Source organism: Erpetoichthys calabaricus, chromosome 18 (assembly GCF_900747795.2).
Source record: "Erpetoichthys calabaricus chromosome 18, fErpCal1.3, whole genome shotgun sequence".
In the NCBI taxonomy this organism is placed as follows: domain Eukaryota; kingdom Metazoa; phylum Chordata; class Cladistia; order Polypteriformes; family Polypteridae; genus Erpetoichthys; species Erpetoichthys calabaricus.
The window spans coordinates 29,409,017-29,433,022 of record NC_041411.2 but is presented as its reverse complement, the minus strand read 5'-3'; the positions used below and the strand labels follow the sequence as shown (position 1 = coordinate 29,433,022).

General features: G+C 37.0%; 1 protein-coding gene across 1 annotated transcript in view; it reads right to left on the bottom strand.

The window, feature by feature from the left end:
* The window catches only part of LOC114668668 (ERC protein 2), a 724,143-nt gene that overhangs the window by 643,216 nt on the left and 56,921 nt on the right, over positions 1–24,006 (bottom strand). The window contains 1 exon segment of the mRNA XM_028824542.2: positions 8,530–8,946. Coding sequence (XP_028680375.1) covers positions 8,530–8,946 — 417 coding nt within the window.

Below are 24,006 nucleotides of genomic sequence, written 5' to 3'. Positions count from 1 at the left end.
ATGCTGACAAACTTCCACTGCTTATATTTTTCAATTTCCCTGTTTAGAAATACCATGTTCAGATTCACTTAAAGCAGGATGTGGCCCGTTGCTACTCACCTACCTCATCTTTGTTATTTATTTAATTTCTTTCAAAGTTAAAACATGCGGTTTTTATATGAGAACGAGACAACACTAGCATTTCACTTCCTGACCTACCATTGTATCTCTTGCCCAACTCCATTCCAAATGAGCAGAATTGCTAGCTCCGAAATGCCATCAGCTTAACTGCACTGTAGGTTTAATTCTATTGCTTCTAAGATTTGATAGCTAAAGTAAAAATAGTTGGGATCAATTTCAAAAACATCATTCCCCTTCTAAATTAACTACTCTTCACTCCACGTTTGCAGCCATTGCTCATGTTTTGCTTATTCCCAATTCCATTTTCCTTTCTTTCTTACTTGCATTGTTCTTAAAATTTTGTGTTTATTTCTAACCACTACTGTCTGGCCTCTATAAATCTATCATCTCTCTAGCCTCCTCCGCTAGTTCAGTTTCTGTTCTCAGCTCTTCCTCTGCTTTCTAGGTTTGGATGCCATTTTTCCATTGGCTTTCTGTGTTTGTATGTGTGCACATTTGTTTTAGTTCTTTCCATTTTGAGTGTTTTGTAAATAAAAATCTAAACTACAAGAAGGTCAATCAACTGAGGCGTTTTAGGATTATACTGTTTATCTAGTTTCTTTTACAGTAAACTGAGAATGTGTGTGTTTAATGAAATGATCTAAATACATATGTCAACAGTAATATGACAATAAGTTAAATACTAAACTAAAAGTATTTTAATTGCTATTTTCCATAAAGATAACTAAATGATTATCAAATTCACTCTGCCTCTTTGAAAAGAGGTCAGACAAAAATGAAGACAATGGTAAAATATGTAAGGACAGTCTAGCTAAACAACGGATACCACAACCACAGAACACCTGAACAACTTACATTAAAAGTAATTACTGTTCTCCTCTCCACAGTCATTATTAACTAGTTTTCCATGTCTGGAGAAGCTGCCAAAAAAGCAAAAAAAAAAAAAGTGTTCCACACCTTATTGTCGGCTAAATATTTCACATTGCTGTTTATGCTTGTAGCTGTGAAGAACTGCTGCAAAGTGTATCTTTTTGAATTAGGCAAAATTCCAGTCTACTCACATTTCAAAATAAACAGTGAAAAAAGAACAAGCTGGCAAAGCTGATGGAAAGATCTCATTTGGATTTGTCTTCTGGCAGAAACAGATTAAGCCTTAGTAGACGGAGAATTCTTTATGCTGAGATGTATAATAACACCATACAAGCAGAGAGAGGGGTGGGGAACCCATATGAAGAAAAAAAAATACACATACAAAATTTAACCATGAAATATGACTGGGCTCATAAAAACTTGTAAAAGCAAGTTTATTGGGTTTAGAAAGTATAAACCACAATCTAATGTACCTCCTGAATAAAAACTACCAATAAAGTCTAATCAGAAAAACAAAACAGTCAACAATCCCAAAATGAGAACTATGACCATAACAAATGCTACTGAAGATGGTTAGTCATGGAGTCTCCAAAGCTCCTTTGACTACCTGTTCTCTAATTTTACTGCTTTTTGGCTTTGCTTTCTATTTCTGCAATATCTAGTGGCAGGTTCAGCATGAATCTTCTTCTTTAGCGACCTAGTAAAGCTTTACACTTCATTCTACATCAGATTAATATGACTTGAAAGAAACAATGAAACAGAAGAATATACCTTCAACAAAATGCCTACAACCACAAGCAAAGGCAATGTGTCTGAGTTAAAATGTATCTAGACATTTCACTACATCCAAAATAGAGGAACAAAACGTACTGCAAGAAAGGTACACGTCATGTAGACACATTAGGACTGCCACTGGATATAAAAATGCGTTTGGATTGCTTTTGTTGCATGATTGCTCAATTTAAAATAGAATAGAATATGGGAAACCATTTGTTTTCTTAAAGTTCAGTAGAGATATTAATGTTAAACAGTAATTCTTCAAATGGTTTACCTTATCAAATATTCGTGAAAATTATTTTGTAGAATAAAATAGGCTAGAAACCTCTTATCTATTTTTTTTAAAATGGTATGCGCATGTAACTTCTGCCTAACTTCTGTTATCCAATAATAATAATAATAATAATTCTTTGCATTTATATAGCGCTTTTTCTCACTACTCAAAGCGCTCAGCAATTGCAGGTTAAGGGCCTTGCTTAAGGGCCCAACAGAGCAGATATTTTCAACATTCTGCTATTTAATTAAATTAGCCAAAGAACACATGTAGAATTAAGTTATGAATGTTAGAGGAGATCTCTGGAATAATTTAAGAGCAAAAGGCTCGAAATGCAACAAATTCATAAAAAACGATAGCCCTGATAAATAAAGTCTCTTATTTAAGTAGATTAAATTAGGTGAGATTTTAAGTCTAAATCAGTGAGAAAGTGTGGCACCTGTAATAATTTTCACCACAGAAAATCTCCCGGAAGAGGCTAGAAGAAGTGGCCGGGGAGAGGGAAGTCTGGGTATCTCTGCTCAAGCTGCTGTCCCCGCGACCCAACCTCGGATAAGCGGAAGAGGATGGATGGTTGGATGGATGGATGGAGAAAGATATAAAAACTGGAATAATATAAACTGTAGGAATTAAATAGGTTCAAAACTATCAAGATTCCTAGTGCAGTATCCTATCTGCTGTTGCTCCTAAATAATAATAAACAGGTCCTGACATTCTATTTTGAATCTTAAACATTCATGTTCAGTAGTTGTACCAACCACTGCACAAAATGCTTGCATTTCTAGACTTTACACAGAAACAGACAGTAAGATACTAAAACAGGAATCAAGTTAACTGTCTACCTGGCATATAACATTCCTGAAGCTTAAGCTCATCCCTCTATCTTTGTAAGGTCTGCTCTTTCAATAATTAATAATACAATGCTACCATTTTATCAGAGTTACAACACTGCAAATGTACAGCAGCATCATTATCAATAAAAAAAGTTTCAAACGAAATTATAGAGCTACCGCTGATCAGAACTATAATTTGCTTGCAGTTCTGTGATGTTAATAAAAAATAAGCCAAAAATATATATTCCACCTTTCCAATGGTTGATAATGCAATAGTAATTAAAAAGAGAAAAAACATCAATGTAAGGCTTTCAAAAACATATTGCAACAGCTTAAATGTTTTTCCTCCCCAATGTTTTAGCAAAACTGACTATTATTATATATTACTGCTGTAACTAAATGATGTGATTAGCAGCAGCTTAATTTTTGTGCTTGAAGCATCATGGAGAGACGTTTCCAAGAATGAGATCAACAACAAGCAGCATTCCTGCCATCTAGAGGTATTAAAGATGAACAGATGTAAAAATAATAATACATACTACTGGAGTCAACAGTGAGTTCGAAGGACAAACATGTCTATTAAAATAAATATCCTCCTATGACTGTGTCAAAGTATGATTAAAAAAATGCAAGAGTTTATATTTTAGTCAAGTGTGATGGTTGTATGTTTGCCACACAATTATTCCTCCGGGTAGTCCCCCTGTCCCTTAAGGTCATGTATTGTATTCACAGGCGACTCTAACGTGGACCTGAGTATGTTTTAGGTTTTCTGTGCCATGGATTATTGGCGCATCCATGTTTTGCTTCTGTCTTTTGCGGAGTGATTCTGGGAAAAAATCAGAAAATACTGTAGATAGATCTTAAGAAAACCCAGTAAGATCTCTGACCATTTATGGAAGTGTTAACCTAGAATTTTATTTTATTCAAATACATAAGAGGTCTTATTTTGCTCAGCTAACCTCCCACAAGCTTTAAAATGTAAGAAAGAAAGAAAGAAAGAAAGAAAGAAAGAAAGAAAGAAAGAAAGAAAGAAAGAAAGAAAGAAAGAAAGAAAGAAAGAAAGAAAGAAAGAAAGAAAGAAAGGCCTTGTTTGGGTTTTAAGAACAAACAAAAATAATAGTATTTCACTAATGTATCAAACAGTAAACACAAATTAGAGATTAGCTAAAATTAAGCAAAAATACTAAATTCTCTAAAATATTTTATTCTTTTTGAAATATTTATGTAGTTTCTGCTGCAATGTTCTGAATAAAACCCCAATATTTGCATGTCTTATCTTTAATGTTCTAGGGTCTGATTTTGTCCTACTGGTGATTAAACTAAAAGATTCACAGAGCATTCCATACATCATACTACAAAGAAAAAAAAAATGAAAATTTGATATGAAATTACCCACAATGATAAAAATATATTTATATTTTTATTTATATATATATATATATATACACACATACACTATTCATCTTGAAGGTATAAAACGTTCCAAAGAACAATTGCATTTTCTCACATTTCTCACCTCAACAAGCTTCTTTATTTTGTATATTACAAAATTATAAAAAACATACTGTTTAATTCAATAATGGGAAATGGCAGGAGTGATTGGATATTGGGAGAAGATTAGTTTTAGCCCACTCGTGAATATTGATAAAAGAGCAGTCCTACTAATTATAAAAAGGTTCCTGGTTAAGACATGTGTTGCAGGGAAAGTAAAAATTCAGCATGGTACCTACTGTTAAAAATTTCAGTCATTTGTTGACTCCATTCGTGTGTCTTTTTATTTACTTATTAAAAAAATAAATATATGTGCAGTTAATTTTTCCACCACAGGCACCTTAGCATGCTTATGTCAGAGTGAAAGAATGTGAGCCATTTTCTGTCTGTCTATGTACTCGGTTTCACTGTATGATCCTGTAGTGAAGGGGTGCCTGCCTGAATGGGTTCTGAAAATCCTGAATAAAACAAATGTTCCAGGAAAATAACTAAAAAGGAAATCGGAAAAAATACATTAAATGAACTATAGTCTGTCAGAGAGTAAAGAGAAAAACAAGTAAAAATTGATAAAAAAAAAATATTCAAATGCAACTAGCCAGTTAATTGCAAATCCTACAAAAAAAGTCAAACCAGGCATGAAAATTTAAAGTCTTCTGCTAAATCAGCCTCACAATATAAGAACAGTTCTTATTTATTTATTTTTTTATATCTTTGACTCAATGTTCCCTCTAAGGTGTGCACTTGAAAACATAGCCCTTCAAGAAAATGGGATTCTCCTGGCACACCAAGTGAGTGGATCAAAGAGAAAGCGAAATGCGATACGGTTTGGACTGCCTTCCTAAATGCATGTAAAAAAACCCAGATAAAAATCACTGGTAATTGCTTAAACATGTTAAATGCAGTCATTAATCAGTTCTTCTTCCTTTTATAGCTACTTTTCAAGAATGCAGCTGATGGATGATGGATTAGATGTGCAGGAGCCCACGTGATGTTTGTAGTGCAGGATGCCAGTTCAGCAGACTGTCAATGAACAACATGCAGGGGAAGGCTAAATTCAGTAAAAATGTAATACAGGTGGCCTAAATACTTAGTTTTTATCACGCCTTATTGTTTTAGCCATTACATGTCAAGTCAGAAGTCACATAAAACATAGACTGTGTTCAAAATTACTTGTTTGCTGAGCCTCAGCCTGAGGTAACCATTGCTAACAATGGAAGGGCTGTTTAAAACTTTAAATTTAAAAGGAAAATTCAGAAATATAGAAGTTGCATTCCATTGATCTAATAAGAAACAACTCCAGCTTTTGCTTGCTTTGATGGATGCTTGCCACTCCAAAACAAAGCAGCAGTTGATAAAAAAAAAAATCTCAGGTGTATCAAGCAGAAGCCTGACCATTTTACTAGTAAGCCTTAACATTTTTTTTAATCCTTGCTCTCTGTTGCTAGGTTTTTCAAAGATAATCACTGTAAATGCTTTTCATTTGTGCTATAATCTATTCTTTTCTTTTCTCATTTTATTATTGTCATTTTTCTTGAGAACTAACTTTTTTATATTGGATTTGTTTTCTTATTTGTGCCTGGTGCTGTCAGGTTAGGCGGACTGGATAATGAATGACTGGATGGATGGAAAACATTACTTGTTAAAAATCAAAATGAAATACAATTCTGGTAGGTAGTCATTTTTGAAAGTCTAGAAAGTAAAGGGGAAGGAAACTCTGCTTTAACCACTGTGGTGCCACACTGCCAAAACCTTTCCTAGGTCTTTCTAAACAAACTTGTCCATCTAAAAAATGCTGTTTTAAAGAAGCAGAGCAATGTATCTCAAAGGGGTCAAAAAGAAGAATATACCTGTGGCTGTATCAGATAACATAGCGGCACTTACCCTGCTTAGTTAGGTCATACTATCATGTTTTCACTGTTAATATTTTTCCTAAGTATCCTGTTGTTACAGGTTGATCCTTATGATCATGGAACAAGTCATCACAGTGGCTGTGAACCTTTGACTTATCAGTCTAAGGCAAGAGAACAGTGATTTTGCCTATTTCAAACCCCATGGAACTCAGTTACATGCCAATTGGCATATTCCATTCATGGAGAAATAGTTTATTCTAGTTATTACTCTCTTTATATATATCTACACCTACTGTATATCTACACCTACACCTATACAGTGATCCCTCGCTATATCGCGCTTCGCCTTTCGCGGCTTCACTCCATCGCGGATTTTATATGTAAGCATATTTAAATATATATTGCGGATTTTTCGCTGCTACGCGGGTTTCTGCGGACAATGGGTCTTTTAATTTCTGGTACATGCTTCCTCAGTTGGTTTGCCCAGTTGATTTCATACAAGGGACGCTATTGGCAGATGGCTGAGAAGCTACCCGGCTTACTTTCTCTCTCTCTCGCGCTGACGTAGGGGGGTGTGAGCAGGGGGGCTGTTTGCACACCTAGACGATAGGGACGTTGCTACCTTCTGTGTACAGCTGCTTCCTGAAGGACATGCTGCACGGTGCTTCGCATACTTAAAAGCTCAAAGGGCACGTATTGATTTTTGACTTTGTTTTTCTCTGGCTCTCTCTCTCTCTCTGCTCCTGATGGAGGGGGTGTGAGCTGCCGCCTTCAACAGCTTTGTACCGGCGATGCTTCGCATACTTAAAACAGCCCTATTGATTTGTTTGCTTTTCTCTCTCTGACGCGCACTCCGTTGAAGAGGTAGATATGTTTGCATTCTTTTAATTGTGAGACAGAACTGTCATCTCTGTCTTGTCATGGAGCACAGTTTAAACTTTTGAAAAAGTGTTTGAATAATGTTCCTGTCTCTCTACAACCTCCTGTGTTTCTGCGCAAATCTGTGACCCAAGCATGCAATATAAAAATAACCATATAAACATATGGTTTCTACTTTGCGGATTTTCTTATTTCGCGGATGGCTCTAGAACGCAACCCCCGCGATGGAGGAGGGATTACTGTATCTATATCTACACCTACACCTATATCTATACCTATATCTACACCATCATCTACACCTACATCTATACCTATATCTACACCTACATCTATACCTATATCTGCACCTACATCTATACCTATATCTGCACCTACATCTATACCTATATCTGCACCTACATCTATAGATATATCTACACCTGCACCTATACCTACACCTATATCTACACCTACACCTATATCTACACCTACATCTACACCTATAAATATATCTACAACTACACCTATATCTATACCTACACCTATATCTATACCTACAACTATAAATATATCTACACCTACACCTATACCTACACCTAGTGTATATCTATATCTATACCTACACCTACACCTATATCTATATCTATATCTATATCTACACCTACATCTATATCTACATCTACACCTATAAATATAACTACAACTACACCTATATCTATACCTACACCTATATCTATACCTACAACTATAAATATATCTACACCTGCACCTACACCTATACCTATATCTATATCTACACCTACACCTATATCTATACCTACACCTATATCTATATCTATATCTATATCTACACCTACATCTATATCTACATCTACACCTATAAATATAACTACAACTACACCTATATCTATACCTACACCTATATCTATACCTACAACTATAAATATATCTACACCTACACCTATAAATATATCTACACCTGCACCTACACCTATACCTATATCTATATCTACACCTACACCTATATCTTTACCTATATCTACATCTACACCTACACCTATATCTTTACCTATATCTACACCTATATCTATATCTACACCTCTATACATGTACAGGAAACATACAGATTTATATTATATGATTTTTGAAGAATTAAACAGTTATGTGTGTTTATTTGCACACAATCGTTGCATCTTTTTGAAATTTACTCTTACCTGTCTCAGATTTATAAATGTGCTTTAGATGTTCTGAGCCTGTCTTATGAGAAAAAGACTAAACAAGAATAAACTGAATCAGTAAATATGAAAACATCTTGTGCACAATACTTTAAAACTATAATTTGCAGAAATTATATGAGTAATGCACCTTGACAGTTCAAATTTTTTCATTAAACAGAATGAAAGCTAAACACGTCTATAATACTTATAAACACATAAGACAATACAAGGATACATACCTCTCTAAGATGAATATTCTCCTTTTCCTTCTGGTCCAGGATGACTTCTAAATGGCTGACCTGAGATTCTGCCTCTGCTATTCGTCGTATCCGTTCATTATCATCCTCCATTGCTTTGGATGGCAAACCTTTGCTCTGTAGCATTTCCAGAAGCTTCTTGATGGACTCATCCCTAGCACTGAGAGTCTGCTTCTGCGTTTCAATACGGAGTTCCATCTCTTCAAGTGTTTTCCGTAAAAGAAAGAGCTCCTTTGCTTGCCTATCATGCTCAGCCTGCAGGCGCCGGAAGTTCTCTTCCGTTAGCTCAATGGTGAAATGCTCTGCAGTCCTATTCCCACTCTCTTGTTGCAGCAGGTGATTAAGGTCTCTCTGAGTTCGAAGCTCATCCTGCAGAGCTTGAATAGTCAGCTGGAGGTGCTATGAGCAAAAAAAGTATCCAGAAACAGTTGTGAGCATACAATACATCAATGAATGCTACTGCAGTTGCTACTTTATAATTTATTTTAGAAACTTTATTTCAAGGAAAATACACAGTTAACTTTTGCCTTGAAGCTAAAGTTTGTTTCTATTGCCTTTATTCATATTTTACAGACAAATTCTCAGTTTTTCAAATTATCTGAAAAGGCACTATGCACATAAACAAATTAAACAGTAATGTTATCCTTTTTTTTTAGTCCATCATCATCAATGTATCGGTTTAATTATAAAAAGAAAAACATTTCCACCAGGCTCCTTAAAAAATGTACATGAATGCAAGTTTGACATTTCTAAAAATCTCTTATATTAGCATTTGTCCAATATTCTACATTTAAGAACATCATGTACATGGTAATATTTTAAGGTCTTTAAAATATTTCTAATTTCAAGTTATTACTGAAAAGGAATTAAACATCCCTCCTTCAATTTAGAAACTAGAACTTAAAAACATAGGGGACAAACCACAACACCATTAAGCACAGGGCAATTAAAAGACAAATACATTTAAAGTGATACAGACACCAAAGACAGATGATATATCAAGAACATCTCACAATAATAAACCTGCATCATCCAGAGAGCTGCAATTCAAGTTAATACATTAAGCAAATGAATATATAACACTATTATCCTCTTTATAGCATATATTGTTCAGTACCAATGAGCAAACGTGAACATTGTATCAATAGGAACATGAAAACAAAACTTTGAGAACAGAGCACTCAGCCAAACACAATCTCGATTTCACCTAACTCTTTCAAAATTTGGTTACCTAGAGATTGTCAGGTCCACAAAGTTATTATCCACTACTCTGCATGGTTAACTTAATCGTACTTACGTATAAAGAAATACTTTGTAACATAAGTATGAAATGTACCCTTAACCCGTTTCTTTCCGTGTCCCCTTTCATATTGAATGCTTGTCACCACTCTACTAATCCCATTTTTAATTTCAAATAGTTCAGTTATGTCACATTTGTATCTTCATTTCTGTTAACTGAAATATTTAACTTGTTCAATCTATCTTTGTAGTATACTGTATACTTCATGGTCTTGGAATACGTCTGACATTATCATCTTTGATTTGTAATAAACCGCCCGATTGTGCACAGTCCCAAGTCTGCTTTCAAGTTTTAGATTCCCTCTTTGTGTCATTAAAACTAATATGTTTACTTACTGTGTGTATCTCCTTACATTTATTTACAATTAAACTTCACCTGCCACTGTATATCTGCACAATTCTGAATTCTGTCCCATTTCATATACAACCTGATAACAGGGTAACCATCAATTCCCCAAGCTTTGTGTCATCTGAAAATGTAACCAGCTTGTTAGCTACATTCTTATATTGAACATTTAAATAAACTAAAAAAGATTAGCATCTTCAGCGATGATCACTATGGGACTCCATTTTTAACATTAGCTAATTCAGGAAAAGTTTCCCTGAACCTAACGTACTTGCTTCATATATTTTAAGGTGTTTCATACCATCTGTAAACTGTGCCTGAAATTCCTTCATCATTTAATTTCATCACTAATCTCTCATGTGGTAATGTGCCTGAAGCTTTTAAATAGCTGGCATAAATACTATTATATTCACAAAAAATGAAATGCATTTGCAGTTTCCTCATTATATTCCTAAAGTTTTGTGAAATATACTGTAGTTTCCCCATTTAATCCATGTTGACTGTTCACAAGCACACTGGTACAGTACTTGATACGCGATGCCTTATTGTATTTTTAACAACTGGCCCCACTGATTGTCCCCTAAATACATATTATGTTAAGTGGCCTATAATCACTGGAAATGCCCAATCACCTTTAAGACAAGAGGACATTTTGTAGCTTCCAGCCTTTAGAAGTTTCCCAAAATGCAGCAAAAGTGATTTCCAAAAAAGTACCTGAACCATTTATATATAATCAAGGCTATTTGATTTCAGGCATTTTAATAGTAGCAGTACTTCATTCACTGTAATCTCTTAATCATTTAGTACTTTAATAATATTGCAGAAGCTAACAGAAAATTTCCAGTTTTCTTCAGTGTTATGTCAACTGCAACATATCTGCTCTACTGAAGTCTCAATATGAGAGATGTTCTAAGCACATGATAAGCACAATCATCAGAATGATAATGTAAATAAAGCACATTATTTTAAAAATGCCAAAGCCAGACAGCACAAGAACTAAACACATATTCACGTAACACTGTTGGTAGTGTCTGCTTATACATGCATGTCACAGACAATATGCATATATAAACTCAGGAGCCACTTTATTACGTACACATCTCCTTTTTTCTTCTCGTACTGACAAAGCTTCGATTCAACATGGTGCCAAAAACACTTTATAGGGTTTTGTTCCACGCAGACTAGATACAGTAGCAAGACGCATTTCCTGATGATTAAGAAATTCAGAAGGTTCAACAGACCAGGTGACATTTTCCCAGTCTTCATTCAGTATAGGTGATCGCATCCCCACTGTGGCCTCATTCTCTTGTTCTAAACTTCCAAGAAGAGAACCCAGCAGGGTATTCTGTTGCCATTGCCAATTTGCTCCAACATATTGTGCATTCTGAGGTATTCTGCATAACACTACTATAAAAAGCTGTTATTTGCACATTTGCGACTTTCTGGTAGCTTCTCTGAGCTTTCATCAATGACGCGTTTTGTCCAAAGAACGGTTGTTCGTTGGATGTTTGTTTATCTCACTCTTTCCTGTAATCCATGAAAATTTCAGGTTGGCAGCTGTTTCTATGAAGTTAGCCCCACTGTTTAGGGCACTAACAAGCGTAGCACAGTACCTTAGGTTACAAGTCTTGCACATTTTAACGTTTGGTTGAACAACGACTAAACGCCACAACTGCATGCTCCGTACTCTATAATAATAATAATTCTTTGCATTTATATAGCGCTTTTCTCACTACTCAAAGCGCTCAGCAATTGCAAGTTAGGGGCCTTGCTCAAGAGCCCAATAGAGTAGAGTTCCTCTTGGCATTTACGGGATTCGAACCGGCAACCTTCCGATTGCCAGTGCAAATCTCTAGCCTCAGAGCCACCACTCCGCCTCAGTGAGTTGTACACACGATTGAGGAGCATGTGATCTGTGTTACCAATTAAAGTGCACCTAGTAAAGTGGCCATATGAATACGTGTGTATACACACCAACACCCATACACACAGTGACAGCCAACACTGCTAAATCTGAGCTAATGTGGTAACAATGTTTAAATAAAAAATAAATAAAAACACATACATACACACAACACACACACAAAATGCATGCAAACTACAGCTATAGGCTCTGGAATGAGTATACTTTACCTCAAGGTGCTCAGTGAGTGGCACATGAACTCTCTAAATACTTATTTAGTTTCAAAGTCACAGTACAGGAGCCCAGCCAAATGTTTAAAATAGTACTGTAAAGGTGTGAATGGATATTCTGCATTAAAGCCCCAAAATAGTAATATTAATTAGTTTATTATGTTAAAAGTTCCATTCACCTTATATGTATGTTTTAACACACCCATTATAAATTGACAGTAATTCTTTTAAACTAATAAATAAACAATTTAAAATTATCAATGACATTTTGTTTACTTAATGAGTATTTTCCTTAATAGTAAGTCTAATTTTTAAGATAAAATATCATTAAAATGTACATATTTTATCATAGGTTTTGTTTTTAATTTTTAAATCAAATTTAAAAAGTAAATTGGGCTGCATAAAGAATACTCAAACCTTTGAGCTTTAGATGAGACTGTACACTTTTACGGAATTTTGATTTGCACACCAGATGGTTGCAAACATACAACAAACCTTGGTCCTTCTTGCATCCAATGGCTGCACAGCATGGTGAATGAAAAAATGAGCTAAAATCAAAAAGTGAAGGCAAAAGAAGCAAGCAGAAACAACAAAACTCAAGGCAGGCTGCAAAACATAAATCTGCTACGAGGTTACTGCTGTTTAAAAATCAAATAAAAATGTTAATAACGGTAAACCGATACAGCAGGCACTCTACATCTGCAACTTAGAAAGAAATGCAAAAAAAAAAAGTCAGAGTGATCCATAGTGAATATTCGTGTGACAAGAAAATAAAGAAATAAATAAAATAAAAGTGCACTTATTTTGCTTTTCATTAACACATTTTGCATGCAGTTTTAAAAAGAATCAGGAAAGCCCTTCAAATTAAACTGTAAACAGTGGAAAGGTACATAACATATGCTTTAATCATAATATCCATGCTTTTTATGTACTAAAAAAATAAGGTGTTGGATAATAAAAAGCACATAACACTTCAAATAATGTCACACTTTTACAGAGCAATAGGCACAAAAAGAATTCCACAATTACTGTATATAGCAACTTACCAAAAAATATGTAGGACTCCTCAAAAAAAAAAGAAAATTGCACCCCCCCGCCCCAATTTCAAATCAAAACTCAAAGAGACAAAAATAATTTAAGCATTATTAGAGAGTTTATAGTAGACATGTTGTACTAGAATTTCAGTTCTTTTAAAGGTGTGCCGATTTTTCAAAATTTGGACTGATTGTACCCTGCAAAGATCTGGTGTATCATCCACCACGGTTGGTTCTCGTCTTCCTCCTATGCAGACCCTGACAGCGTGAGTCGTCAATGCTGGCTTTGCACTACCACATCTGTGTAAACATCTACGAAAGCTTATTCGTGTCAAATCAATAAATAAAGTTATTTTGCAAAAGAATTGCTTTACGTTGCAATAGTATTGGCATTATTTCACAAAAACATTGTGTTACTTATCAATAACTATGACATTATTTTGCAAAAGATATTGCCTTATGCCCTGTGGTGGGCTGGCGCCCTGCCCGGGGTTTGTTTCCTGCCTTGCGCCCTGTGTTGACTGGGATTGGCTCCAGCAGCAGACCCCCGTGACCCTGTAGTTAGGATATAGCGGGTTGGATAATGGATGGATGGATATTGCCTTATGTGTTCGGTATCCTGCATGTCCTCTGTCGGCTGGTGAGGGATACCATAAGGATGTGCACACGTGCGATCAAGTCACAAAAAAGGAACAAAAGGCATAGTCATACATTTAATTCTGCATGTGCTGAGGGATACATTTAATACAAACCCATTAGAGTCTCAAGAAAGGCAGTGATCATCGCAGCAACACGTGGTGTAAGGAAAAATGGAAAAGCCACTGCTGCAGGTAACATTGGGCATGTGCATGGAGGGAGAAGTGAAGGAAGCACATAGCTTGCAAATAAGGGTCACTAAACGAACAAAACATTTTATACATCTTTTTTTTTATTTTATTTAAACCATGTGATTTGGTAGTGCAGTGGCTAGTGTTTATACCTTGAATGTTTAGAGCTCGGGTTGGGGATAGGAAAGAGAGTTAAGTGTTATTTACTTCACAGCACATGAAGGACTAAACATTTTGTGTTATCTGAGAAGTATTCCTGAGACATTTCCAGTATGCAGAGATTGGGCATGAACGCCTATAGTTAAAAAACTAGACTAAAACTAAACAGATTCTTTATTTATACAAATTTCTGTTAGCATATTGCATGCAGCACACTCTTTTCTGCTTGGCTGTGTGATTGTACCCTGCAAAGGAGAGGCGCATCATCCACCGTGGTTGCTTCATGCCTTATATCCATGCAGACCCTGGTGGGGTAAGTCAGAAACGCTGGCTTTGCGCTGCCACTCCGCCTATATTAAAACATCTGTATCAAACTTACAAAACCTTAATCTGATTAGAATTAAATGTATACATATAAAACTTTTGCTCAGTTAGTGTCCCCTGATCGCAAGCTTCTCCATTCACACGCATGCCTGGTGTTACCAGCAGCAGCGGGTTGCTTCTTGCCTTCCACCCAATGTAGCTGTGATAATCGCTGCCTTCCCTGAAACTTTAAACTGTGCAAATTAAATCTACCCCTGCAGAGCACGCACTACCTGTCCCTTGGTGCCCCAACTCTAACTTGTCTACTTCTTGTTATTTCAGTTCATATTAAACATTACAAATTAAACACTAAACAACATTTCTTGATTCTACAATGACTTTTTTGCAATAGGCATATCATTTAGTCAAATTATCTATATATATATAAAATCCCTATGTGCGTCCAGGTGTCCGTGTGTGTGTGTCCTCTGGTGAAGTGCGCATGCGCAGGGCACGGTGAGATGCGCGATATTACTGTCAGAGAAAGTTAGAGGCGTTTTACGGAAATACAAACCAGTATTACTGTGAGAGGAAATTAAAGGTACACAATACAGTGACGCATATTACAGCCACATACAAGCAAGTATTACTGTCAGAGGAGATTAAAGGCATATTACCGACGCGCACGCCTGTATTACCGCCAGAGAAAATTAAACGTATATTACGGACGTACAAGCCAGCGGACATACAAGACGGTATCCTTCAATAAGGGTGCGCACAAAAAGGCGAGCCTCAATTGGGCGCAGCGAATAAAGGCGCGCGTAAATAAAGATCTGCACCTTTGTTGCTCTTCACATATTCCAGAGCCATTTGAACTAAATTATCTACGAACGCCTTTATTCGCCGCGCTCAATTGAGGTCGCCCTTTTGAAGCTCGCCTTTTTGTGCGTGCCCTTATTGAATAGAGCCGTACAAGACAGTATTACTGTCACAGAAAATTAAAGACACACAATACACGGCGTCAGCCCACGAAGAACGGTCAGCTCAGCAAGTAAACATCAACAAAAGAAAGGCTGAAAGAAAGAAAAATACGACCAACAAAAACAATGAGGTCAAAGTCCCTTGCCATTTAATATAGACTGTTCCTACTAATGTTTATGCACTACTGTAACGGGCTAAATGACTAGTATATCAATAAAATGTTTAAATCCAAAATTGTTGGACTGAATAGAGATTATAATATGAATGTTAAATCTGTTGTAGTTGGCACTCATTTTGACCAAACCTGTTTATAACAATGACAGTTCATTCTTGCGCTGTACAATCTTAAATTAGTTATTATTCACCGTCCACGTAAATGTGCATCTACCGTACTTGTTCTTAGCCAGGTTTTCACATTTCTCATTGTGCTAAATGACTTTTCGGCTGTGCAAACTGCCACATGTGATGTTATAGTAATAAAGATGGTCTGTCAAATACCAAGAAAAAGCTCAGTGTACTTCAAGTCCATGATCTGTCATTTACATGTCAACAAAACATGACTGAAGACTACAGCTGTCCTATGTCATTTTGTACGGATTAACTCTGGGAAAGTTCATTGCCCTTAAAAGTCAGTTGTTGGTCAAGCTAATAAAATATGTCCACACAGACACACACAGAATGATGAAAGCTGCTGCCTTTTTAAGCCACTTTCTCACATAAATGTTGAAACACCACCAGGTTAACTTTTCCAGCAATGGTGGCAGATGCCCTTGCCCATACTTGCAGCCCATGGTGGCATCGGATCAACATTCCCCACATTTCTTGTCCTGCTCTTCCTGGTAAATTTGAGAATAAAACAGCATGTAAAAAGGGGTTTTGCAGCCACAAATGGTAACCTCCTCACTTATTTAACTAAATCACCAAATTCTTACAGCATTGAAAACTTAACATGACTCGCTAACTTTGCATTTATGTATGCTGAAATTAGGAGACAAGTGACACATGGCTTCAGCTAACTGACATTCAATTTTCTCTTATCACTACATTACATTATTCAAAGAAAACTTTGGAGCCCTTTAATTTAGAATGATGTGCCAGTAATCTGGCCACGTCTAAATTCTGGCAAAGTTAAGGGATGTAGAGTACTATATGTGTGAAGTTATAGCCACCAACACAGACATACCACTTCTGTCTGTCAACTCCATTGCGATATACGAAGATCTACTTGAAACAGTGCTGAATGATCGGTAAAGACTTACGTGATCCACAATCCTCTGCCACTAAGTTTTTACGACCGGACTGACACCCTCAGAAACAAGGTGATTCAGCAACTGGCCTGCTCGTCGACTCGAAGTCATGGAGTGTTGCACCACCCTAACGAAGAAATCTCTTGCTATCCAAACCTAATCCATTGCTGAAAATGTGTCTGATAGTGTTTTTTTGGGTAATGGAAGCCTATATTCCAATTTTTTTTCTTCATATGGAAACTAATAATGTGCCCCAGAACAGCCAAAGTCCATTAAACGGTTTTCCCAAGTTTCCTCAAGATACTCTTAAACACTTATATTACAGCCAACTAAGGATTTCTGCATAATAACTAAAACATCAATTACCTATTTCTTAAACATTTAAGAGACTTAACAGTGTGTATGTTTAGTTGCAGTAAGTACAAGTAAATAGTATAAAGCATGTAAAATGGTGATGAAACATCACAACAGTCAGTCAGTCAGTCATCGTCCAACCTGCTATATCCTAACACAGGGTCACAGGGGTCTGCTAGATCCAATCCCAGCCAACACAGGGTGCAAGGCAAGAACAATCCCCGGGCAGGGCGCCAGCCCACCGCAGAACATCACGACAATTACGGTATAAATATATAATAAAACAGAAGTAGAGTATGTGTTGTGTAAATATGATATTTAGTGCAGTTTGCTTGTTCTTCCCATATCAGCCTGTACTCCCCAACCCCCCCCCCCCCCCCATACATCCCACATTACAAAGAGGTTCCTGCTTCCTTAACAGTTTGGCACGCGGCTGGGGGTGGCATCCAGCCGGGACACCCAGGAAGACCGGAGGAGGGCTTGTGCCTCCTCCAGACCATGAGGAGGCGACCGCCCTGGTTCCTTTGGGGGCCACAGGCACGGAGCTGGGAAGCTCAACCCAGAAGGGGCCCGTGGTCATCGCCAGGGGGCGCCCCCATGCCTGGAGATCCCTGGACCCCAGCACTTCCGCCACACCAGGAAGTGCTGGAGGGAAGACGAGTGGGGACACCCGTAGTGCTTCCGGGTACACAGCCGGCACTTCCGCCACACTGGGGAGTGTCGGTGGGAGATTGCCGGAACACACCTGGAGCACATAAAAGGGGCCGCCTCCCTTCACAGGATGGCTGGAGTCGGGAGAGAAGTTGGACAAGGTCTCAGGAGGAGACATGGAGGCGGCCTGAAGAGTGAGGCATAGTGGTGGGCCTGGACTTTGGGGAAGTCTGTGGGTTGTGGAGCACTGAACTGTGTAAATAGACTTGTAAATAAACGTGTGTTGGGTACAAAATGATGTCTCCCTGTCTGTGTTCGGGCTGTTCCCCACAACAGGTGACTGTAACTGGGGTCTGGTGTAAGTGCGTTTCCTGCAATGAAACAGCAATCCATCGGAACTTCACTGCTTCTTTGCGCCCAAACTTGCCAGTATAGGCACAGACTCCCCAATACACTGAACTGAATTTGTTAGTAAGAAAAAGACTGGAGTGATACATTATTTGTAAAATTCACATGATATCTGTGTTACAGATTAAAGTACGTTACTCTTTGTTTGTAAACAGTAATTCTGCAATTTGCCCTCACAAGACTAGAAAGAATTTTAAGCCCATGAAGAAGGTTCAGACAAACTATCAATATCTTTGGATGAAGACCAAGTTATTGAACTGCTACTTGCCCTGGTATGGAGATTTTATACATTAGAAATCTAAGCCAAAAAGAAACAATACTCATGGAAATTAATTTACTAAAGGCAAAAGAACAATATCTCTCTGTTGTATTGTTAACAGAGATCAGGTTCTTGAAACTTCCTAGCAAACAGTCTACATGAGATTAAGGACAGAGAGGGTGGGTTTTCTGTTTTAATTTACAATGTTCCTAATTAGAGAAGTCAACACCTTAAATTTGTGTAAAGACCTCCTGATGCACCAAGGCATTGTCACAGATAATGGTTTAAAACAAAAAATTGGGAATAGGAGTACTTGCTTAAAGCCCAACTCCAGTCCAAATTTGTTTTAATTCCTGATTACTGGTTTAATTTGAATATAATTTGCTACTTTATATCATATTATTTTTTTTTTTTATTATTTTCCTATTATATTTATATCAGGAGTGGGCAGGAGGAGGAGTATAGGGACCTAATCACGGACTTTGTTAAATGGTGCGACTCAAACAACCTACACCTGAACACCAGCAAAACCAAGGAGCTGGTGGTGGATTTTAGGAGGACCAGGCCCCTCATGGACCCCGTGATCATCAGAGGTGACTGTGTGCAGAGGGTACAGACCTATAAATACCTGGGAGTGCAGCCGGATGATTAATTGGACTGGACTGCCAATACTGATGCTCTGTGCAAGAGAGGACAGAGCCGACTATACTTCCTTAGAAGGCTGGCGTCCTTCAACATCTGCAATGAGATGCTGCAGATGTTCTATCAGACGGTTGTGGCGAGCGCCCTCTTCTACACGGTGGGTGTGCTGGGGAGGCAGCATAAAGAAGAAGGACGCCTCACGCCTGGGACAAATTGGTGAGGAAGCAGGCTCTATTGTAGGCACGGAGCTGACAGTTTGACATCCGTGGTGGAGCGACGGGCGCTGAGCAGGCTCCTGTCAATCATGGAGAATCCACTGCATCCACTAAACAGTGTCATCTCCAGACAGAAGAGCAGCTTCAGCGACAGACTGCTGTCACTGTCCTGCTCCACTGACAGACTGAGGAGATCGTTCCTCCCCAACACTATGCGACTCTTCAATTCCACCCGGGGGGGTAAACGTTAACATTATACAAAGTTATTGTCTGTTATACCTGCCTCGCACTCTCCACTTTGCTTTTTTTTTTTTAACTTGCACTGTGTTTTTTATCACTCTAATTTAATATTTAATCACTTTAATATTTAATCATTTTAATTTAATATTGTTTTTTATCAGTATGCTGCTGCTGGAGTATGTGAATTTCCCCTTGGGGATTAATAAAGTATCTATCTATCTATCTATCTATCTATCTATCTATCTATCTATCTATCTATCTATCTATCTATCTATCTATCTATCTATCTATCTATCTATCTATCTATCTATCTATCTATCTATCTATCTATCTATCTAGTTGAACATTAGAGATTAGGGAAGCCATACTCTTTTGTACAGTGTGGAAGAATAATTTTAGGGTAACACAGCATTCATCTTAAAGAAAGGTCAAGTGAACAACAAAATGTAGACTGAAATATAAGAATTGATTTAGGAAATATACTGAGATGGTCAAGTAAATAAAGAATGTACCAGAAGAAAGGTTGATGTAATATACAAAATGTACTGAAGGATGACTAAGAGATGACTAAGAAAACAGCAGATGTCCTGTAAAACAACCAGAATGGACAGTTGTTATATGCACAGAATATCAAGGGTGGTGTCTCATCTCAAAAGGTATAAGAAGAACCAGAATATAATATAACAGACTTTTTATTTTATATAAATCAATTTGGGTGTAAACCAATGAACCAACCAGAGAAAAATGTATGCATTGATTGACACTGTATGTAAATTGTGTAAATTGTACAATGTAAACAGTTTATAAAATTAACCTCTAGTCTTTGTTTCTCTGGTCATTCTGACCAGGCTGTAAGGGACTGCTTTTTAAGAATGCTCCCTCTAAGGCATTTTGCCGAGGAGTCATTAAAAGAACCAATGAAGAGCTTTTTCTCCAGCCTGATTACTGAAGTGTCCTGTTAGAGGATATTTCTTTCTTTAATAAGATTTTTAAATTTCGACCGCAACAATAAGTCTGCTATTTAATTTTCAGCAGTGCCAAAGTGGGCTGGTATCCACTGAAGAACAAACATGTTCTCAGAAAGGGTGCACAGGCTGTTGGGGAGCTGCATGGTGGACACGTCAGTGAGGCTGGACCTAAGGGACTGAAGAGCTGACATGGAGTCAGTGAGGAGTACAATGTTCTGTTGGTTGCAGCTTTCATCTTTCTGATGGGGTGCAGCAGCTTTTTCTGTCAAGTTTTTCTACTCTATTGATGGAGCTTAGGTCACCAGCAGAGTAGGAAAAAGGTTGGTAATGGTCCCATTTGAATGGAAGATGTTTACGCCACTGCCTCTATTCCTGACAGCTTTTTTAAGATGAGCCATCTGTGAAAAAATGTGGGCTTCAGGTTCTGTTGAAATAGAGTTCTTGAATCTTTCTAGCACAAATGACTTCTGGAGTGGTGGCTGCAGTGTCCTTTTGGCCCCCGGTTCCCTAGTCCCAGTGCTGACTTTTGAAAAGCTCTTTTTAGATCTCCAAATCCATGGTGTTAACTCCTCACACTTGTTGGGGTTTGTTTCTTAGATGTCTGACTGTTTTCTTCAGCTGATGTTTTAGGCCTGTTTGTTTAAGGCAGTTCCTGGAATATCAGATGTGCTAGGTGGGAGGTCAGTCCCTTCACCTTTAATCCCTAAAGGGCAAATTTGTATTCACGTCTGGTCTCCATTGGTGAAAGGTCCACTGTATTTACATTTGTCAGACTGGTGTGCTTCTCATGGCTCCCAGGATGATGCTAAGACTCCAGTTCTACACTCTGTCAGGCTTCTTTCTGGTAGTATTTTACAGCAGTATTTTAAGAGGTGGTAGCATATTCAACGACTGGTCTGAAAGCACCTATGTAAGCTTGCTATTTAAGGATGCTAGAGTTTGAACTCCATATTGTTCCTGCCCAGTTTTTATTTTTATTTTTTTTTAAATCAGCAGGCAGTTTTCTTGTTGCCTTTGCTCATTTTATTTTAAATAATTTCTTTTAAACAGTTTATAATGAGAACACACAAGAGAAAGTGATATCAAATTAGATGATGGACTAGCTTGTAATTAAATGTTAATTGCCAGGTGAAAAATAATACCAGATTAAATCTTAAAATACAACAAATGAATTTTTAATAAAAAAAAAAATCACTTTCCAAATAATGTTAATTTTCACTATTACTAATTTCAAAAATGGCAGTAGCAAGAACTAACTTCACCTTAAGGACCTCATAAGAACAAAAGCCAGCATCAACTGTGTTCTTCCAGGAGTGGAGTTTGATGCTCCACTACATGATTTCTTAAACTTCTAAAAGAGTTTGGATGGACTTCTTTAAAATATCTTGCCCTTACCCAGACATTTCACCCACCAGTCAGTACAATTACCTCACCATTAAGGTTTCCAATAAGACTTGAATAGTCGTAAAGAAAGTAAATGGCCAAAACACAAAGAAGAAATTAAAACTGGACAAGCAGCATATTGGGCAAAATAAAAAAAATTTAAATGTTGCAAAACATTCCCAAATAGATTGTTATGTTTACTTCTAATTAACTAAACTGGACAAATGTATTTGTTTTTGTAGGATTGTTTTAGTCAAAACTAAAGAAAAAAAAAAAATATCTATAGCTACACATCACATGACTCTAAATAAACACAGCAACCAAAAAACACCATGGCTCCAGCTAGAAGTGGCGATATATCCGTTCATCCATACCAAATGAATTTTTTTTTTTAGCAACGCTAAATTACTGTTAATGCATTTTAAGTGTCTAATGCTTACAATAGTAAAAGTCTGAGTTTGATGCTATGGTCAGGCGGCCAAGAAGGAGAGGAAAACAAAATCTTTCCAGTAAAAGCATCTATAGACAGTTGAAAACTTCTGCTAAGTGCTGTATAAACTAATGAGCACCACCATTTTAGAATGGGTTGCTTTCATTGCATGTGTTGCTAGGAGCATGTCCATATGTACAGTACAATCTATGTGAAAATCTATGTGACAATATGCCGAAAGGCCACGAGACACTGCTTTAATAAATACGCCAAGGTTTGATGGTTTTTTTAACAGAAAGTTTTACCAAGAGCTGTGAGAGGAACTGCTGTGTTTCTTTAAAGATTACAATAAAGACAACTTTTAATTCAGTGAGTAAGTTATGTCAAGCCTGATAGACATTACAAGCAAGATATGATATGCTGTAAAACATATTTTGAAAATTGAAAAACCTTACTTTCTGGTTACTTAAAAAAGTCTTTATTAAACAGAGACTAGAAGTCCTTAAAATGTTGCCTAAACAGCTATTGGTATATTGCAGTAGTTAAATTGTATTGAAACAAACTATAATTGTAGCGGATAGAGCTGCCAGGGAAGAGGAAGGCCTAAGAGGAGGTTTATGGATGTGGTGAGAGAGGACATGCAGGTGATGGGTGTGACAGAGCAAGATGATGAGGACAGGAAGATATGGAAGAAGATGATCTGCTGTGGCAACCCCTAACAGGAGCAGCCAGGAGAAGAAGATGATTGTAGCAGCTATTACTTATATCATGCACTCCTCTAAAATTGTTACCTTGTAAACATTTTCATGGGTAGGAATTTAATGAAATATGAAAAATCATTTTAGGATTTCTCCGCAACAAAACAAAAAAAAAATTTACAATATACAAGCTTTCGAGGCATTACATCTTGTTTTGCCTGAAGAAGGGTCCCGAGTTGCCTCGAAAGCTTGCATATTGTAATCTTTTTAGTTAGCCAATAAAAGGTGTCATTTTGCTTGACTTCTCACTACATTCATAACGGCTAACACGGTACAACACCCTCATACTACTGATCATTTAAAATTGTAATCTTTTTAGTTAGCCAATAAAAGGTGTCATTTTGCTTGACTTCTCACTACATTCATAACGGCTAACACGGTGCAACACCCTAGTACTCCAAAACAAAAAAAAAAGTAAAAATCAACCAGTAGAGGGAGACAGAGAAAACAAAGAAAGAAAAGGGAGACAGAGAAAACAAAGAAAGAAAGAATTCAAAAGATATGCAAGAAAGTCAAACAAATGAAAGAGAAGGGCAAGTTAAATGTCAGTTAAACTAAAAAGCATTTTATTGAAATATGTAGTAAATTTGCAGGATGATTTAACAGCAGAAAGAAATTTGGTTATTTGTTTAAGATTAAATGCTGTATGAGCACTTGAAAGGATCAAAAACCCTTACAAGATTATTGTTTCTTCATTTCTCATCTGTTTTTGATACAATCCAGCCTCATGTTTTATTTGAGACTGATGAACTTTGTGGTTGCGGTTCTGGACATTTTAACTTAACCCTTTTTGTAAATTGTTTTTTTGTTTTTATTTTTCTC